The 17,705-nt window shown below is 43.2% G+C and overlaps 1 protein-coding gene across 1 annotated transcript in view; it reads left to right on the top strand.

Annotated features, from left to right (window-relative positions):
- LOC115132592 (membrane-associated guanylate kinase, WW and PDZ domain-containing protein 1-like) overlaps positions 1-15,263 on the top strand; it is a 104,546-nt gene extending 89,283 nt beyond the window's left edge. Inside the window, exons 17-22 of the mRNA XM_065021072.1 lie at positions 4,039-4,242; positions 5,799-5,886; positions 6,033-6,096; positions 6,703-6,846; positions 7,005-7,143; positions 9,385-15,263. Of these exons, the coding sequence (XP_064877144.1) occupies positions 4,039-4,242; positions 5,799-5,886; positions 6,033-6,096; positions 6,703-6,846; positions 7,005-7,143; positions 9,385-10,493 (1,748 nt within the window). The 3' untranslated portion in view covers positions 10,494-15,263. The remainder of the gene's footprint in view (positions 1-4,038; positions 4,243-5,798; positions 5,887-6,032; positions 6,097-6,702; positions 6,847-7,004; positions 7,144-9,384) is intronic.
- Positions 15,264-17,705: the final 2,442 nt, after the last annotated feature.

Raw genomic sequence — 17,705 nt, 5'->3', positions numbered from 1 at the left:
CATTCACTGCCGGGGATAACTGGCTGGCTGATGCTTTATCAAAAACACCATCAACACCGATTCAGAGGCAGACTTAATACATGGCCGGTTCTGGCTGATTCACTCAGCATGTCATTTAAGTTCCAGTGAGCACATTCTATAGCTGTCTGTACTGTTTATGTATGAAGGCAAAATTGTGAAATTGTCGCCATTTAAGGTCACTCCGCCGTCAAAGAGGGATTTTAAGCCAATGTGAGTGAGACCTTTAAGCAGGTTAACATTCACAAGGCTGCAGGGCCAGGCTGATTACCAGGACGTGTACTCAGAGCATCCGTTGACCAACTGGCAAGTGTCTTCACTGACATTTTCAACCTCTCCCTGCCTAGTCTAATAGCATGCTTCAAGTAGACTACCATAGTCCCTGTGCCCAAGAACGCCAAGTTAACCTGCCTAAATGACTTCGGGTCCGTAGCACTCACATCTGTAGCCATGAAATGCTTTGAAAGGCTGGTCATGGCTCACATCCCATAAATCCTGGACCCACTCCAATTTGCATACTGCCCCAACAGATCCACAGATGACGCAATCCCATATTGCATTTCACCACTGCCCTTGCCCACCTGGACAAAATCAACACCTATGTGAGAATGCTATTCATTGACTACAGCTCAGCGTTCAACACCATGGTGCCCTCAAAGCTCATCATTTAGCTAAAGACCCTGGGACTTAACACCTCCCTCTGGATCCTGGGGCAACAACACATCCGCCACGCTGACAACAACACTGGGGGCTGTCAGGAGTGTGTCCTTAGTCCCCTCCTGTACTCCCTGTTCACCCATGACTGCAGGGCCACGCACTGGACTCTACACACACCACACACACACACACACACACACACACACACACACACACACACACACACATTCCTTCACATATGCTGCTGCTACTCTCTGTTTATTATCTATGCATAGTCACTTTACCCCTACTTACAGTACATGTACAGTACCAGTCAAAAGTTTGGACACACCTACTCATTCAAGGGTTTTTCTTTAGTTTTACTATATTATACATTGTAGAATAATAGTGAAGACATCAACACTATGAAATAGTGAGGACCGTCACAGGAAAGGAAGACCTAGAGTCACCTCTGCTGCAGAGGATAAGTTCATTACAGTTACCAGCCTCAGAAATTGCAGCCCAAATAAATGCTTCACAGAGTTCAAGTAACAGACACATCTCAACATCAACTGTTCAAAGGAGACTGCGTTAATCAGGCCTTCGTGGTCGAATTGCTGCAAAGAAACCACTACTAAAGGACACCAATAAGAAGAAGAGACTTGCTTTGGCCAAGAAACACGACCAATTATACCAGTGAAAATCTGTCCTTTGATGTGAGGTTTTTGGTTCTAACTGCCGTGTCTTTGTGAGACGTAGAATAGGTGAACACTTTTTTGGTAACTACATGATTCCACTATGTGTTATTTCATAGTTTTGATGTATTATTTTCAACATTGTAGAATAGTAGTGAATACAAATATAGAAAAACCTTTGAATGAGTAGTTGTCCAAACTTTTGACTGGTACTGTATATATTACTTCAATTCAAAATTAATGTTTTGTTAGCTACTGTGCAGTGCAATGGACCCAGTTCCATTGATCCTCTGAGCTATAGTTGAAGCCCCATAAAATAGAAGGTAGAAGTAGAGGTTGTTTACGTATCATTTATACAAGCAGGAGATATCCCACTGACACTTGATGTCTTTCTTTATGAGCGACCTGAATGTGCTCATCTGCACTGTCTGCAGCTGGATCCTCAGACTCAGTGACACTTCTGTCTCAACTGTCTCTGGTTGTGTCTCAAATTATACCATATATTCTCCATGCAGTGCACTACTTCTTGCCAGACCTCTATGTTCCCCATGTAGTGCACTGCTTCTGACCAGACCAGAGCCCTATGTGGGTATCGTTTGAGAGTTTCTTCCCGTCTCATTGTGGGGATGGGATGAATTAATGTGCTTCTCTACCAGATCTCCCCGACCGCCAGTGGAGGTCCAACATAGAGAGAGACATGAGAGTAAATATTGATATTATTAATATTAAATAGTGCACCTCCATCCATTTCTGATCAATCTATGGATTCTTCTTTTGCCTGAGAGGGCCATAGATGTTTGGGTATTGTGACGGACAAAGAGCTTTGCACTGGCTGTATCCCTCTCCCATACATCATACTGTGCAAACCCCTTTTCTCCCTCCAGCCCATCCCACCATTGTGAGCTGCTATGCGCTGGTGTTGTGATCAGCAGAATGGGTATTAAATCCTGGGTTTTTGTCACACCCAGTAATGTCCCATATCTCATTATTTGGATAGAGTGGCAGGACACAAGGGCAGTTTTTAATCAAGAAGAAGGGAGGGGAGCTTGACGCACAAGGTGATGTGATAAATATGGATGTGGGAGGGAGGGAGGGAGGGAGGGAGGGAGGGAGGGAGGGGAGAGAAAGCTCCCTAGAGTCTGTTCAGAGCTGCTCTGTAAACAAGATGTGCTACATTGAACGCTGTCACTCAGCTTGTATTGCTTTGCTTGTGTAGCACGGAGTATGCAAACAGTCCCATGCAATGCTAGCATGTCTCTGTCTGTAGCCTCTCTGATAAAGTGTGCATTCTCTCTTGACATAGGTGAGAAGCCTGAGATTTCACTCTTTAGCAATACATCTCGTTCTCTGAGCCGTTCCAAGGGTCAGAAACCAAATGACACGTCCAGCATCTAACCACTCCGCTGTGGCAAAGGCTGCATCCTCCCCAGTGGTCCCTGGTGCTGAGGGGAAGGGGAAGACAGTTGTAAGGCCATGTCAAGGTCATTGATAGCCTGCTGAGCAGGGGCCACAAAGGGCCCTGACCAGTTCCAGGTGATTTAAGTCCCAATGATTAATGCATCAGGGGAGCAGAGGATGACAGCAGAGACAAAAACAGAGCCCATGAATTCCTTAATGACCACACAATATAAGTCTGTCCACCACTAGGGATGTATAAGCTGTGATCCGGATGCATACTCCGTGATTGCACCAAGTTTCCAGTGCCACGGTTGGCTGGTTCTTGGGTGGTCCTCTCTGGGTGAATGGCCTATGGTGATTTGGATGATTTAAAAACCTCTTTGGGCTAGATGTGCCGCTAGCGACCCACCTCGATAACATCCGGCGAAATTGCAGAGCGCGAAATTCAAAATACAAAAATCATAATATTAAACATTCATGAAAATACAAGTGTCATACATAATTTAAAAGCTTAACTTCATGTTAATTCAGCCGCTTGGTCAGATTTTAAAAAGGCTTTACGGCAAAGGCATACCATGCGATTATCTGAGGACAGCGCCCGCGTATAAAAGCATTAAAAACATTTTCCAAACTAGCAGAGGCATTACAAAGTCGAACAACGTTTCTAATCAATCCTCAGGTACCCTAATATGTAAATAAACAATCCAATTTAAGACGGAGAGTAGTGTGTTCAATACCGGAGATAAATAACGAAGTGCACGCCTTCATCCACGTGCACCACAACACTACAGTCAAAATGAGAGCCACCTTGAAAAACTACAAATTCGAGCTCATTTGTCAAAGAACAAGCCTGAAACCCGTTCTAAAGACTGTTGACATCTAGTGGAAGCAATAGGAACTGCAATCTGCGAGGATTTCCTTTGATATTCCCATAGACAGGCATTTCAATGGGTGGTCACAACAACAACAAAATAATCTGGATGGATTCTCCATGGGTTTTCGCCTGCCATATCAGTTCTGTTATACTCACATACATTCAAACTTCAGGCTGTTTTCAATCCTATGCTACCAACTACATGCATATCCTAGCTTCTGGGCCTGAGTAACAGGCAGTTTACTTTGGGCACGCCAGTCATCCGAACTTCCGAAATACTGCCCCCTAGCCCTAAGAAGTTTTTAACTATTTGCCTTCTTTTCTCTCTCTTTTTCCTTCTCTTTCTTTTCTCATAATCAAATTACATAATCAATAACAAAATCACACAAACACACACACTACACATTAACATCAAAGCTGGAATTGCATGTGTGGCCATGCCCCACAAAATAGGGCGCATCATCGAGGGGAGCCCTGCGGACCGCTGTGGGAAGCTGAAGGTGGGCGACCGCATCTTGTCCGTCAACGGCTGCTCCATTACCAACAAGTCCCACTCGGACATCGTCAACCTGATCAAGGAGGCCGGGAACACAGTCTCTCTGAGGATCATTCCTGGTGATGGTAAGACTTTGAGGCTTTCTGTTTTATAATGCAGTAGGGAGGTGACTTATTCATAGTTCTAGTGGGAGTCAATGGGCATCACTGCTCTGCGCTGGCAGAAGCACTTTCTATCAACCTGGGGAGCTATCTAGCGCTATGAGAGGCCATGCTCCCTGCCCTGGCTTCAAACTGGGAGAGGGTTGGGACTGTGAATGAGTAGGGAGGTGATGCTACTAGATATGTATCTCTAGTCAGTTTTACCTTTCCCCCCTTTTATGGTTAAGGTTAGAATTTGGGGAGGGCAAGCTGATAAGTATGTGTGTGTTGATTGTACAGTGTATGATAGGCAGACTGATAATGTCATTTGGATGTACTGCGGTCTCCCAGTTTGGTAATAGCTGCCATTTTGAAATGAAGAGATTATCAACTCAGTGAAATGTGTTTTCTGTGTAATCACTGTTTCCTGTCAGTGTTAATCTCCTCAGTCTGGATGGAACAAGGTGGCAGGAAATGCATACGTAATACTGGTTTTGGCAGGAACAGGCTGTGACAGGAAATTGGCTTTATCCCCATGAGTAGGAATGTGTTGAGTTGTGCCATGTCCCAGAACAACAATAGAGCCAGCGCCTAGAATGGCCTGTCATTGGCTGAGAGACTTGTGGACCAATGAGCTGTGTGTGTGTGTGTGTGCGCTAGATTTGCTGCTCTGCCTCTAAAGGGCTCTCCAGAAAAGCTGGTAAAATGTAACTTCATTAAGATGGGAGGAGAGCCAGGCGCACACACACACAAAGGAGGAGAAAATGCAAAACCAGTCATTAAATAAAGCATGGCAGTTTGTTTTAACGACCACAATGATAGCATCTATTTATAGCCTACTGTTTTCTCTCATGGTAGAACAACTCCAGATAGAACCCATGCAGCCACAACCTTCCCCAACTAGGCTGTGTAATTTTGTGTGGAGATATTTGTTGTTGAACCGTTCAGGTTCTGTCCCCCAGACAGCTTTTTGATCATGGGGGAAGGCTGTCAGGGTAGCAAGGGAGAGAGGGATGAATGAGTCAGGCTGGTGGTTTTGCTAACTTCAGGCAGAACCCCATTCCATCTATAAGTAACCAATGTCTATGATGACTAATGTGGACTGCTGTGTTGTGACTTGTGATGCAGCAAGAAAGGAAGGACAATTACCCCTGGAATTTAAAGAAAAACAGAACGATGGAAGCAGAGAGATTTGTTTTGATTTGATGTTCCTGTGTAGAGTGGAACTGGTGTTGTCTGTGTCGGTGAGCAAAATTGTAGATGACAACATTGTAGGCAATTAGCATCAGGTTGAACAGAGCAGCCTTGAGGTAAGACTGTGTTTTCTGGAGAGCAAAACTCTTGTTTTGGAAATGGAGTGTCAAAGACCGCAATCCTGACCAAGAAAACACATTGTTTAGCAGAATAGCGATTTTAGAGCATCTAACAGCAGACACATTTGTTTTTTCTCTAAGATAGAAGCCATCTTAACAAAATCCATGTATTACTCATAGATTAGAGGTTATGACCTCTACCCACAATCCTCTACTGTATTTCCACAGAGTCCTCCAACGCGTCTCTGTTGACCAACGCTGAGAAGATTGCCACCATCACCACTACGCACACACCCCAAACTGCCACGGAGCCTCGGTTAGTTTCCATGAAGATCTCAATCAATAAACAGGCTTTTGATTAAATCAAATGTATAATATGATCAATTGCATGAAAGATCAATTCTATATGAATATTATTTATTTTCATATCTGTGCGTTCATATGAATGATTACATTTTCCAGGAACAACTCAAAGTCGAAACAGGCTCCTCCTCCACCTCCTCCAACACAAGCTCAGCCCTCACAGGTACTGTAAAGACAGACATGTTCTATCAGTCTGTTTCAATCAATCACCAAAGAAGGAAGCAATCAGTAATTCATTACTTCACAAGAACACACAGTGCAGCTTCAATCTGAGATAAATATTTTCATTCAAAGCATCAAAGCAATCAATCAATGAATCAGATAATCAATAAAAGAGGACGGAAGAGTGACAGTACCACAGCCAAACTTTTGATGAGTGCAGTAAGCCTGTGTCCAGCCATTGCAGTGCCCTTTCTTCGTGCTCTGCACAGGCAGCAATACTTATTCATTGGTTCCAGGGTATTGTACCTCCTGTTCATTTTGTGTGGTCCTTTGTAGCTCTGTTGGTAGAGCATGGTGCTTGTAACGACGGGGTTGTGGTTTCAATTCCTGGGTCCACCCATATGTAAAAATGTATGCACGCATGACTGTAAGTTACTTTGGATAAAAGTGTCTGCTTATATTATTATGTGAGTTTTTGCTGGATGTGACTTGATTATTCCTGAATTTAGTACTCACTTCATGACACCCCTGTTGGGCTATGAGTTGTGGGTATTTGCACATCTGCTCTGTAAATATGTACTTTTCTTTCTGTCTCTCACTCTCTCAGGATGCCGAGTTCTACTCTGTGGATCTGGAGCGGGACAGTAAAGGCTTTGGGTTCAGCCTGAGAGGAGGACGGGAGTACAACATGGACCTATATGTGTTGAGGCTGGCTGAGGACGGGGCGGCTGGCAGGAATGGCAAGATGAGGGTATGCTCCATGAAAAAATCACATCATCAATTGGAGGCCTGTCACTCTGTTGTACTTGGATTCTAATATTTCTGTCAAATAGACAGTTCAGCTCGCCTGGGATCAATTATCTGGTTGTCTCAATAAATCTCCTCCCTCCTCGCTCTCTGCACACAAAGGTGGGAGATGAGATCCTGGAGATCAACGGCGAGAGCACAAAGAACATGAAGCACGCACGGGCCATCGAGCTGATCAAGAATGGTGGACGGAGGGCACACCTGGTCCTCAAGAGGGGCGATGGATCTGTACCTGAATATGGTGTGTGGAGATGTGATGTGATACAGGTTCCCTCCACACTATGACTAACACTACTTATTCTGACTACTAACTAACACTAAAGGCCCCACACACAGGACAGACACTGTAGTCTGCAGTTTCTTGTTGCTGTGAGCAAATCAAATCCAATTTTATTTGTCACACGCGCCGAATACAACATTACCGTGAAACGCTTACTTTACAAGCCCTTAACCAACAATGCAGTTCAAGAAATTGAGTTAAGAAAATATTTAATAAAGAAACGTAATCAAAAAGTAACACAAGATATTTACATAATAATAATGAGGCTATATTACAAGGGGTACCGGTACCGAGTCAATGTGTGGGGGTACAGGTTAGTTGAGGTCATTTGTAAAGTGACAATGCATATATGTAAATAGTTTGGGTGGCCATTTGATTAATTGTTCAGCTTGGGGGTAGAAGCTGTTAAAGGAGCCTTTTGGTCCTAGACTTGGTGCTCCGGTATCGCTTGACATGCGGTAGGAGAGAGAACAGTCTATGACTTGGGTGACTGGAGTCTTTGACAGTTCTTTGGGCCTTCCTCAGACACCGCCTAGTATATAGTTCCTAGATGTCAGGAAGCTTGGCCCCAGTGATGTACTGGGCCATACACATTACCCTCTGTAGTGCCTTACGGTCAGATGCAGAGCAGTTGCCAGACCAGGTAGTGATGCAACCGGTCGGGATGCTCTCGATGGTGCAGCTGTAGAACTTTTTCAGGATCTGGGGACCCATGCCTCTTCTGAGAGGGAAAAGGTGTTGTTGTGCCCTCTTCACAACTGTCTTGGTAGGTTTGGACCAGGATAGTTCACTGGTGACGTGGATACCAAGGACAATGAAACTCACAACCTTCATTGGCCATAGTATGTAATGTTCCTCTTCCTGTATAAATCAAGTCTTGTTATTGTCCAAATACTGTATGTTCTGCTCACTCCTAATCTGGGATTGTTTCTCCTTATTTCTGCCGAGAAGGTCAAAGGATCCCACTCAGCCATCAATTTCATAGGTTTTCCTTTTCTGTGCCTGACAGAAAAACTTGTCAACTGAACCAACTACATTTATTTTTATTTTCTCTATTGAGGATCTAAGCCCTCTGTTGTCTCTATTTTTGTTTATTTTTTTGCTGTCTCTTTCCTCCCCACTTCTTTTCTCTGGGTTCTTCCTCCTCCCTCCAGCGATGATGGCTCCTCATCTCGCTGTTGGTACTATGAGAAATGACAAGATGGGAGAGCCCTGTTTCTACCTAATGGGCCAAAATCAGACCACGGTTTGTAGCCAAGTCTGTTCCAACCCACCCTCCTAACTGTTTTACCCTCCACCCCAACATCTCTCACCTACTTAACCCATCTCCCCCTACCATTTCCTCCTCTCCCACTACCTGCACCTCCCTGGGTATGTGTTTGGTTCTGTGTGGCCTGGCTCACTCCTCAACCTGCACTGTGCTTTCATGACCCATGTGAACCCATTCACACTGAATGCACTGCTTCTCCTCCTCCCGCCTCTGGAAGGATTCATGTCACTGCTCGCCTCCTGCTGCTACCATAACAACCACTAATTGGGCAGAGTCATGGGCAGAAAAGTCTCCAGTTTTTTGTTTTCTCCTCTCTCAGGCTCTTTGTTTTTCTGCAGTTCCCATTCCCAAACGATGATAATCGACTTTTTAAATTATTTTTATTTTAACGTCATAGCTGCTTGTTGTGTCATTGATAACACCAACCCTCCACTTGCAATGTTTTGCACTTACATGTAGCAACCCAATGCTCCCATTGAAAATATACTGTAGCAATTGTTTACTTTGATGTAATTTAGTTTGAGGATCAAAGTAAGTCATTTGTGTACAAATTTGAATATTTAATACCACCCTTTTCCCCCAGTATATTTATTGTCCCAATTTGCAAACAAGTCACTGTTTATGGAAGTGCATGGCAGTACATGGTTTCCATAAAAATATCTGTATTGACTAAATACCAATATCTGTATTGCTTGTATCTGTATTGATACAATTAATTTGTGAGAATTGTCTTAGCTACCAAGCTTATATTATTTAGTTAGTTTAAACTAACAAAATACAAAAAAAAGAAATATTTATATACATATGTACAAACAGTGTATTCCTAAAGACTAACATAACAAGGTTCTACTATTTACAAAACTCACATATGAAAACATTTTGAGAAAAAAAACTGAGAATGTCTCTCATGTTCTTCCTTGGTTTTCATACAGACTCCAGCCATGACGGGCACTCTCCCACACCCGGGGCACAAAACTCTCCGGAAGTGAGAACCCTGCCACCAAACAGCCAATATCACACCTCATCGGAGTCAAGTTATCCACAAGACCTTCACAAACCATCACGCCACAAGGATGCTGCGCAGGACAGAGACAGGGACAGGATGGAGCACCAGGGCCGGCACTTTAACCCCCACCACCATCACACCTGGAACAACAATCACAGCCATACCACCCCCAGCCAACACTACCCTGAAAACAGCGGCGGCACCAATAAGAAGAGCCGGGGACGTAAAGTCAACAAGTCAGAGTCAGAGAGCGGCATCTCAAAACTATTAAAGACTCTGCGTAAGGACAGCTCTAGGAAGAAGGCTGCAGCGGCAGCTACAGAACGAGAGCGGGAGCTCTCCGCTAGTAGCAGTACTCTAGACCCGAGGTACAGTCGACCACGCCGCGGCTCCCTCGACCGTTCGCCCACCCGTAAACATAAAGCCTCCCCTGACCGACAGCGGTCCAAGTCCATGGACCGCAGGGTCGAGCGAGCACACCGAGACCGCACACCCGAAAAGGAGAACGAGGACGGAGGTTTCCTCAGTCATGCGGCTACTGCTGAACAACCACTCTACGACCGCAGGCTCCTGAGGGAACCACAGACCCCGGGCCGAGCCTACTTAGAGGCCACCACCCCAGAGCGCCTGAACAAAAGGGCTTCCTCCCTGTCTCTTTCCAGGGGGTGGACTCCTGACAGAGGCAGTCTGAAGAACGGCAACCTCCTGAGGGACTCGCCGGTTGAGACGAGGGAGGAGAGGTATGGGATGAACGGAACGCCAGTGAGACGGTACAGATCAGAGAGAGATTCGTGTCCAGACAGCAGCTATAGCAGGGAGGAGCTGAACTACTGCAGTACACTGAAGAACAATGCCTCCACTCACAACCACACAGGCTACAACGCAGCAGGACACAACAACACAGCAGGACACAACAACACAGCAGGATACAACAACGCAGCAGGACACAACAACGGAGGAGGTCGCGCCCAGAACCAGTTCCCCGTGCCTATGAGAAGGCTTTACAAAGAGAGCCCCAAGGACCTCAGCATCTGAGTGGACAGAGCCTGGACCCTGGCCTCTCACCCCTCAACTTGTGTAGGCCACAGTACATACACTGGACTTGGACTTCTGAGGAGATTTACTTCCAATCGCCTGGTTGATTGATTCATTGATTTGACTACATGTGATCCGGGACAAAGATTCATACCACAGCAGGAGTACAATCTTTTTTTTGTTCGTACTGTATGTTTTGCTTCTGTTCACATTATTTTGAGCATTACGGCAGTTGTTAATACTGTAGTGAAGGTGTGTGTATGTGCCTATCATATCACAAATGGCGATTTAGCTTTTTTTGGGCATCTCTATTTGGAACCTCAGAGGGAACACATACAGTCGCTGGTGAAAGTCTACACACCGCTTGCACAGACTTCACATTTTGCTGCCTCGAAATGTAATCAAAACATTTATTAAATTAGATTGGTAGAACAATTATCTACAAAACCTACTCCACATTTTCAAAGTGAAAGAAAAATTATAGAACCCCCCCCCCCCTCCAAAAAATTGTTATTGATTCCATGACTCTTAGCGCAACGCATATCCATTGTTTTTGTCAAAATTGCTCAAGCTCAGTAAATGTGGTTGGGAATCATTGATGGCCAGCAATATTTCAGGCTTGTTTTGGATTTTCAAACAAATTTAAGTCAGCACTGAGACTGGAAAACTCACACTTTACACCTCTTCGAAAGCCCTCCTAGCGGGTCTTTGGTATTCAAATGTGTGTAAATGTCCCGCTGACAAATAAAACTCTGTCCCAGGGTTAGGTTTTCAGAAAACTACGGCAGGTTTTTACCTGGGCTTTTTTTATCCTGACAAACTCCCCAATCCCTGCCCCTGCCAGCCTACCCATAACATGATGCTGCCACCACAATAATCAAAAATACAGAGAGTTTTCCTCTGTGTTGCATTAGATTTAATTCAAATCAGCAGTTTTTTATTTAGTCCAAAAAGTGAATGTATTTACTGTTTTATCTTGCAGTATTATTTAACAGCCTTGTTGCAAACATAATTGATGATTTGGTGTGGATGTTTTTTTTAAATGAATTTTTTACCCCTTTTTCGTGGTATCCAATTGTTTAGTAGCTACTATCTTGTCTCATCGCTACAACTCCCGTACGGGCTCGTGAGAGACAAAGGTTGAAAGTCATGTGTCATCTGATACACAACCCAACCAAGCCGCACTGCTTCTTAACACAGCGCGCATCCAACCCGGAAGCCAGCCGCACCAATGTGTCGGAGGAAACACCGTGCACCTGGCAACCTTGGTTAGCGTGCACTGCGTCCAGCCCGCCACAGGAGTCACTGGTACACGATGAGACAAGGATATCCCTACCGGCCAAGCCCTCCCTAACCCGGACGACGCTATGCCAATTGTGCGTTGCCCCATGGACCTCCCGGTCGCAGCCGGTTATGACAGAGCCTGGGCGCGTACCCAGAGTCTCTGATGGCACAGCTGGCGCTGCAGTACAGCACCCTTAACCACTGCGCCACCTGGGAGGCCTGGTGTGGATGTTTTAACACAGGTTTCCTTCTTTTCACTTCATCATACAGGCCACTAATGTGGAGTGAATGCAATGTTGTTGATCCTCTGTATTTTCAAGTATTGTGGTGGCAGCATCATGTAATGGGTATTCTTGTCACTGACAGGAAATGGGGTTGTCAGGATCCCCAAAAATATATGAAAGGAGCAAAGCACAAGTCAAAAGTCTGAGAAAAGTCAGCCATAGTCTTCTGAAAACCTAGAGGTAATTAGTGCTAGACACACCAGAATGGCTTTTCAGGAGGTGTTGAGTGATCCAGTCTTAGTCCTGTCTTAAATATTTTTTCAAATCACAGACAAAGTTTGAATATTGCTTTCCACCTATGATTCCCATCCAAATTTACTGAGCTTGAGCAATTTTGACAAAAACAATGGAGCTATGTTGCCCTAAGAGTTGGTAAAATCTTATTCAAAATTATTCCGTTTTTATGTTCTATAATATTTCTTTCACTTAATAATTCTTGTGACTCTCAAACCCGGATCCGGGAGCGTAATCATTGCCTCAAACTAATTAGCATAACTCAGCAGACATAAATCTTCCTAGAAAATCTTCCTATTCATGAAAATCACAAATGAAATATATTGAGACACAGCTTAGCCTTTTGTTAATCACACTGTCATCTCAGATCTCATCTCATCTCAGCAACATTTTCACGAAAATAAGAAAAGCAATCAAATTAAATCATTTACCTTTGAAGAACTTCGGATGTTTTCACTCAGGAGACTCCCAGTTAGATAGCAAATGTTCCTTTTTTCCAAAAAGATTATTTTTGTAGGCGAAATAGCTCCCGTTTGTTCTTCACTTTTGGCTGAGAAATCGACCGGAATTTTTTTCCAAATTATCGACAGAAACATGGCAAACGTTGTTTAGAATCAATCCTCAAGGTGTTTTTCACATATCTATTCAATAATATATCCGTCGGGACAATTGGTTTCTCATAAGAAGCGATTGGAAAAATGGCTACCTCAGTACTTTACGCAAGATTTTCTGTGGGAGCCATCATGTGACCACTTGCTAAATGTGGTCCCTTATGGCTATTCTTCAACATAAATGCGTAAAAAGATGTCACAATGCTGCAGACACCTTGGGAAATACGTAGAAAGCGTAAGCTCATTCGTAGCCCATTCACAGCCATATAAGGAGTCATCGGCGTGAAGTGGTTTCAAAAAATGCGGCACTTCCTGATTGGATTTTTATCTGGGTTTCGCCTGTAACATCAGTTCTGTTGCACTCACAGACAATATCTTTGCAGTTTTGGAAACGTCAGTGTTTTCTATCCAAAGCTGTCAATTATATGCATAGTCGAGCATCTTGTCGTGACAAAATATCCCGTTTAAAACGGGAACGTTTTTTATCCAAAAATTAAAATACTGCCCCCTAGTCGCAAAAGGTTATTAAAAAATGTTTAGTAGGTTGTGTAGATCTATAGAAAAGAAAATCCAATGTAATCCCTTTTTAGATACAAATGTTGTTAGCAAAATGTGACGACTGCCAGAGGTGTGTAGACTTTCACTAGCGACTGAGTGTGTTCCCTCTGAGGTTTCTAACATGCTCCTTACTGTGGTAACTGGTACTTCATGGTGGGCTTGTTTTTAATATGTTTTTTGATGTCATTTTCCACCTCAGAATTGCTTTATAAAGCAAACTATAGCACAAGATGTTGGTAGTAGTGACATTTTATGGACAACTGCAGTGTGCATACCTAAGTGAATATCATACAAGAGTAAAGGCAAACTCACATTTTTATAACCAATAGTAATTTTAGAAATAATATATTTGAAATCAAACTTTTTGCATTTGTCCTGCTATTTATTTTCAATTGGCACATACCACAACGAAGCTTGGTTAAAGCTTAAAAGACCAAGTTATATGCCCCATAACCTGAAAATAAGAATCTTTGTTATCCCTGCTGGATTTGCTGTAGAATCGCCAAAGAGGGAAACTAACATCCATCTCCTCTTCTCTCAGTCAGAGGTGTCTGAGTAGACTGCCTGTGGTGGAAATAAAATTAAACAAAGTTTTGTATTCCTATTCAGAGGAAAGTAGAAGCAACATGTTAACTGACTGGAGCCTGTAACATGAAGCCTGTTTCACAGTTATAAGCAACATGGAGAGGTTGACTAAGAGAGGTCAAATGGTTTGAATGTAACCACAGTCCTAGAATGAATTGATCCTATATACCGATGTAGACGTGAGGAAAGCTAAACCACCACATCTGATTGGCTTGAAGATTCAAGAGAAAATATTGATCAACGGCCCACTGATCCCATACAGGTGAAATGGGAGTAATTCCTCTCTTCCTCTCCCTGTCCAAGGAAATGAGGTGATGATGTAATCATGTAAGGTAAGTTGTTGTGATGGTAACATATGGAAAGTTCCGGTACAGAAGTCTCTGCCATGCTGAGCCATGCTTTCACACCACTGGAGTATGACTGCAGCGTTAACCTGGTTTTTCTGTATATTTTATGTTTTATGTTTCACAAAACATCTCAAATGATATAGGAAAAACTACAACCAATGCATTCTTTTATCACTGTTTTTCCATGGTACTGTAAAAAAAATTGCAAAGAAGAGCAAAAAAAAAGACATTTGAAGAAGAATATAACCTGCCGGCCACCGCCTGCACAGAATTTTACTATGTAACTAATAGGAACCTGTCAAGGAATAAATTGCTGCCTTTTTCTTGTACAAAAGAGAAATTTATGAGAAACCTCTGCAGTGAGGAATGTGATATTGTGTTTATATTTCTGAAATGGACCTGATGATTCATGGGAAATATGTTAATGTACTCTGAATCAGGTATGTAAAGACATTCTAAAAATGGACGACTGTATTTGGTCAATTAGAAGCTGTTTGTTGGTTTGAATATCTCTTGATGGTTAGCCTGCCTTTGTATTATAAAGCACTTGTATGCAGTCTGTGTCCTTTAAGCATTATTTCTTGCAATGTGCTTCAGACATAATGCTATATCTGTGTTGATAAAAGCAGTACATGCATATGGGCCAATCTTTTTTATAAAACACTATGCATATATAAATACTACATTGTTCATAGCTTTATTTGGCCCATGAAGCTATACATAACATTAGTTTAAGTACAAGTAAATGTGGACTTATCCAGTAAAGCTTATTTCCTTGAGAGGGATCACAATGTATATGTAGCTATCAAAAGAAGTCTGTGAATGCTATTTTTATTATCAAATAAAGTTTTCCATACAAATTCAAAATATTTTTTTTCTACAGTGGCTTGCAATTATATTTCCAGGGAATTCCTATTGACATGATCTACATTTTAGATTCCCCTTGGAGTGCAGCATTTACAGATTGATTTATGATTCACCAAGGTACCTCAGTATATGTAAACGCAATGCTTTAGTAACAGAATATCTGCAAAAAAATACATAAAGTGTTGTAAGAGGTGCGTAATTGGCTGCAGGGAAGTCAGGCGCAGGAGAGCAGACATAGGTAACAACCAGAGCAGTTTATTTAGGCAAAACAAACTGCACCCAGAAACAACAAAATACGTGTTTAAATAACCCGTCGCAAACCAGTTAGAAATGCACATACACTTTACAACAAACAATTCCACACACAGACATGGGGGGAACAGAGGGTTATTTACACGTCACGTAATGAGGGAATTTTTTTTTTTTTTTTCACCTTTATTTAACCAGGTAGGCTAGTTGAGAACAAGTTCTCATTTACAACTGCGACCTGGCCAAGATAAAGCATAGCAGTGTGAACAGACAGCAACACAGAGTTACACATGGAGTAAACAATAAACAAGTCAATAACACAGTCAAATTTTTATATACATATATATTTTTTTTAAAGAGTCTATATACATTGTGTGCAAAATGCATGAGGAGGTAGGCGAATAATTACAATTTAGCAGATTAACACTGAAGTGATAAATGATCAGATGGTCATGTGCAGGTAGAGATACTGGTGTGCAAAAGAGCAGAAAAGTAAATGAATAAAAACAGTATGGGGATGAGGTAGGTAAATTGGGTGGGATATTTACCGATGGACTATGTACAGATGCAGCGATCGGTTAGCTGCTCAGATAGCAGACGTTTAAAGTTGGTGAGGGAGATAAAAGTCTCCAACTTCAACGATTTTTGCAATTCGTTCCAGTCACAGGCAGCAGAGAACTGGAAGGAAAGGCGGCCAAATGAGGTGTTGGCTTTAGGGATGATCAGTGAGATACACCTGCTGGAGCGCGTGCTACGGGTGGGTGTTGCCATCGTGACCAGTGAAGTGAGATAAGGCGGAGCTTTACCTAGCATGGACTTGTAGATGACCTGGAGCCAGTGGGTCTGGCGACGAATATGTAGTGAGGGCCAGCGATTAGAGCATACAGGTCGCAGTGGTGGGTGGTATAAGGTGCTTTAGTAACCAAGCGGATGGCACTATGATAAACTGCATCCAGTTTGCTGAGTAGAGTATTGGAAGCCATTTTGTAGATGACATCGCCGAAGTCGAGGATCGGTAGGATAGTCAGTTTTACTAGGGTAAGTTTGGCAGCATGAGTGAAGGAGGCTTTGTTGCGAAATAGAAAGCCGATTCTAGATTTGATTTTGATTGGAGATGTTTGATATGAGTCTGGAAGGAGAGTTTACAGTCTAGCCAGACACCTAGGTACTTATAGATGTCCACATATTCTAGGTCGGAACCATCCAGGGTGGTGATGCTAGTCGGGCGTGCGGGTGCAGGCAGCGAACGGTTGAAAAGCGTGCATTTGATTTTACTAACGTTTAAGAGCAGTTGTAAACCAGGTGTGTGGGAAAACAAGATGAAACAAATGGAAAATGAAAGGTGGATCGGCGATGGCTAGAAGACCGGTGACGTCGACCGCCGAACGCCGCCCGAACAAGGAGAGAAACCGACTTCGGCGGAAGTTGTGACAAGTGTCTATCTGACATTTCAGATTTGTCTGGCTAGCAGAGGTTTCGGTAGATAAAATAGGAATGTCTATCTGTATATTAAATCACATCAATGTCTTATTGTTACCCGTTGACAGAATAATTCAGTATGTACATCACGGAAGTGAAATTAATCGACTTGTTAATAATGGATAAGGTACTGGGATGGAATGTCAGGAAACTGCTACTACACTAGCACATACTGTATGGATATCCACAGCTGTTAACAAGCAACCCTGAGGCAGCCTTTCAGCTGCTGTATCATCCTTCGCTGTTTTTTCCATTGCAAGCATCGAAAAGCATTGCAACATCTATTACTTTAAACTTGAGAAGGGTCTTCTTCTTATCACACAAGCCATATTAGAAACCTAGCCTACACTGGGGGCAAATTCAGGCTGAGGCTGTAATGATAGCACAGCAGTCTACTCTTTACGCTGTGTCTCTCTGTTTATTCCCTATATAGAGCACTACTTGTCTCTGGTCAAAAGTGGTAGTGCAGTATTATGTAGAATAAATAGGGTGTCGTCCGGATTAGGGGAGGTTTTGGCCGGGCGGGGGCTTTACTTGGCTCATTGTGGCGGGCCGGGCTCCTGCAGGCTGACTTCGGTAGTCAGTTGAAAGGTGTTTCCTCCAACACATTGATGCAGCTGTCTTCCGGGTTAAGCGGGAAGATGTTAAGATGCACGGTTTGGCGGGTCATGTTTTGGAGGAGACAAGATAGTAAATGTATATCACAAAATTGGG

The sequence above is a fragment of the Oncorhynchus nerka genome, linkage group LG7, assembly GCF_034236695.1.
Source record: "Oncorhynchus nerka isolate Pitt River linkage group LG7, Oner_Uvic_2.0, whole genome shotgun sequence".
NCBI lineage: Eukaryota > Metazoa > Chordata > Actinopteri > Salmoniformes > Salmonidae > Oncorhynchus > Oncorhynchus nerka.
This window is presented reverse-complemented; position numbering and strand designations above follow the sequence as displayed.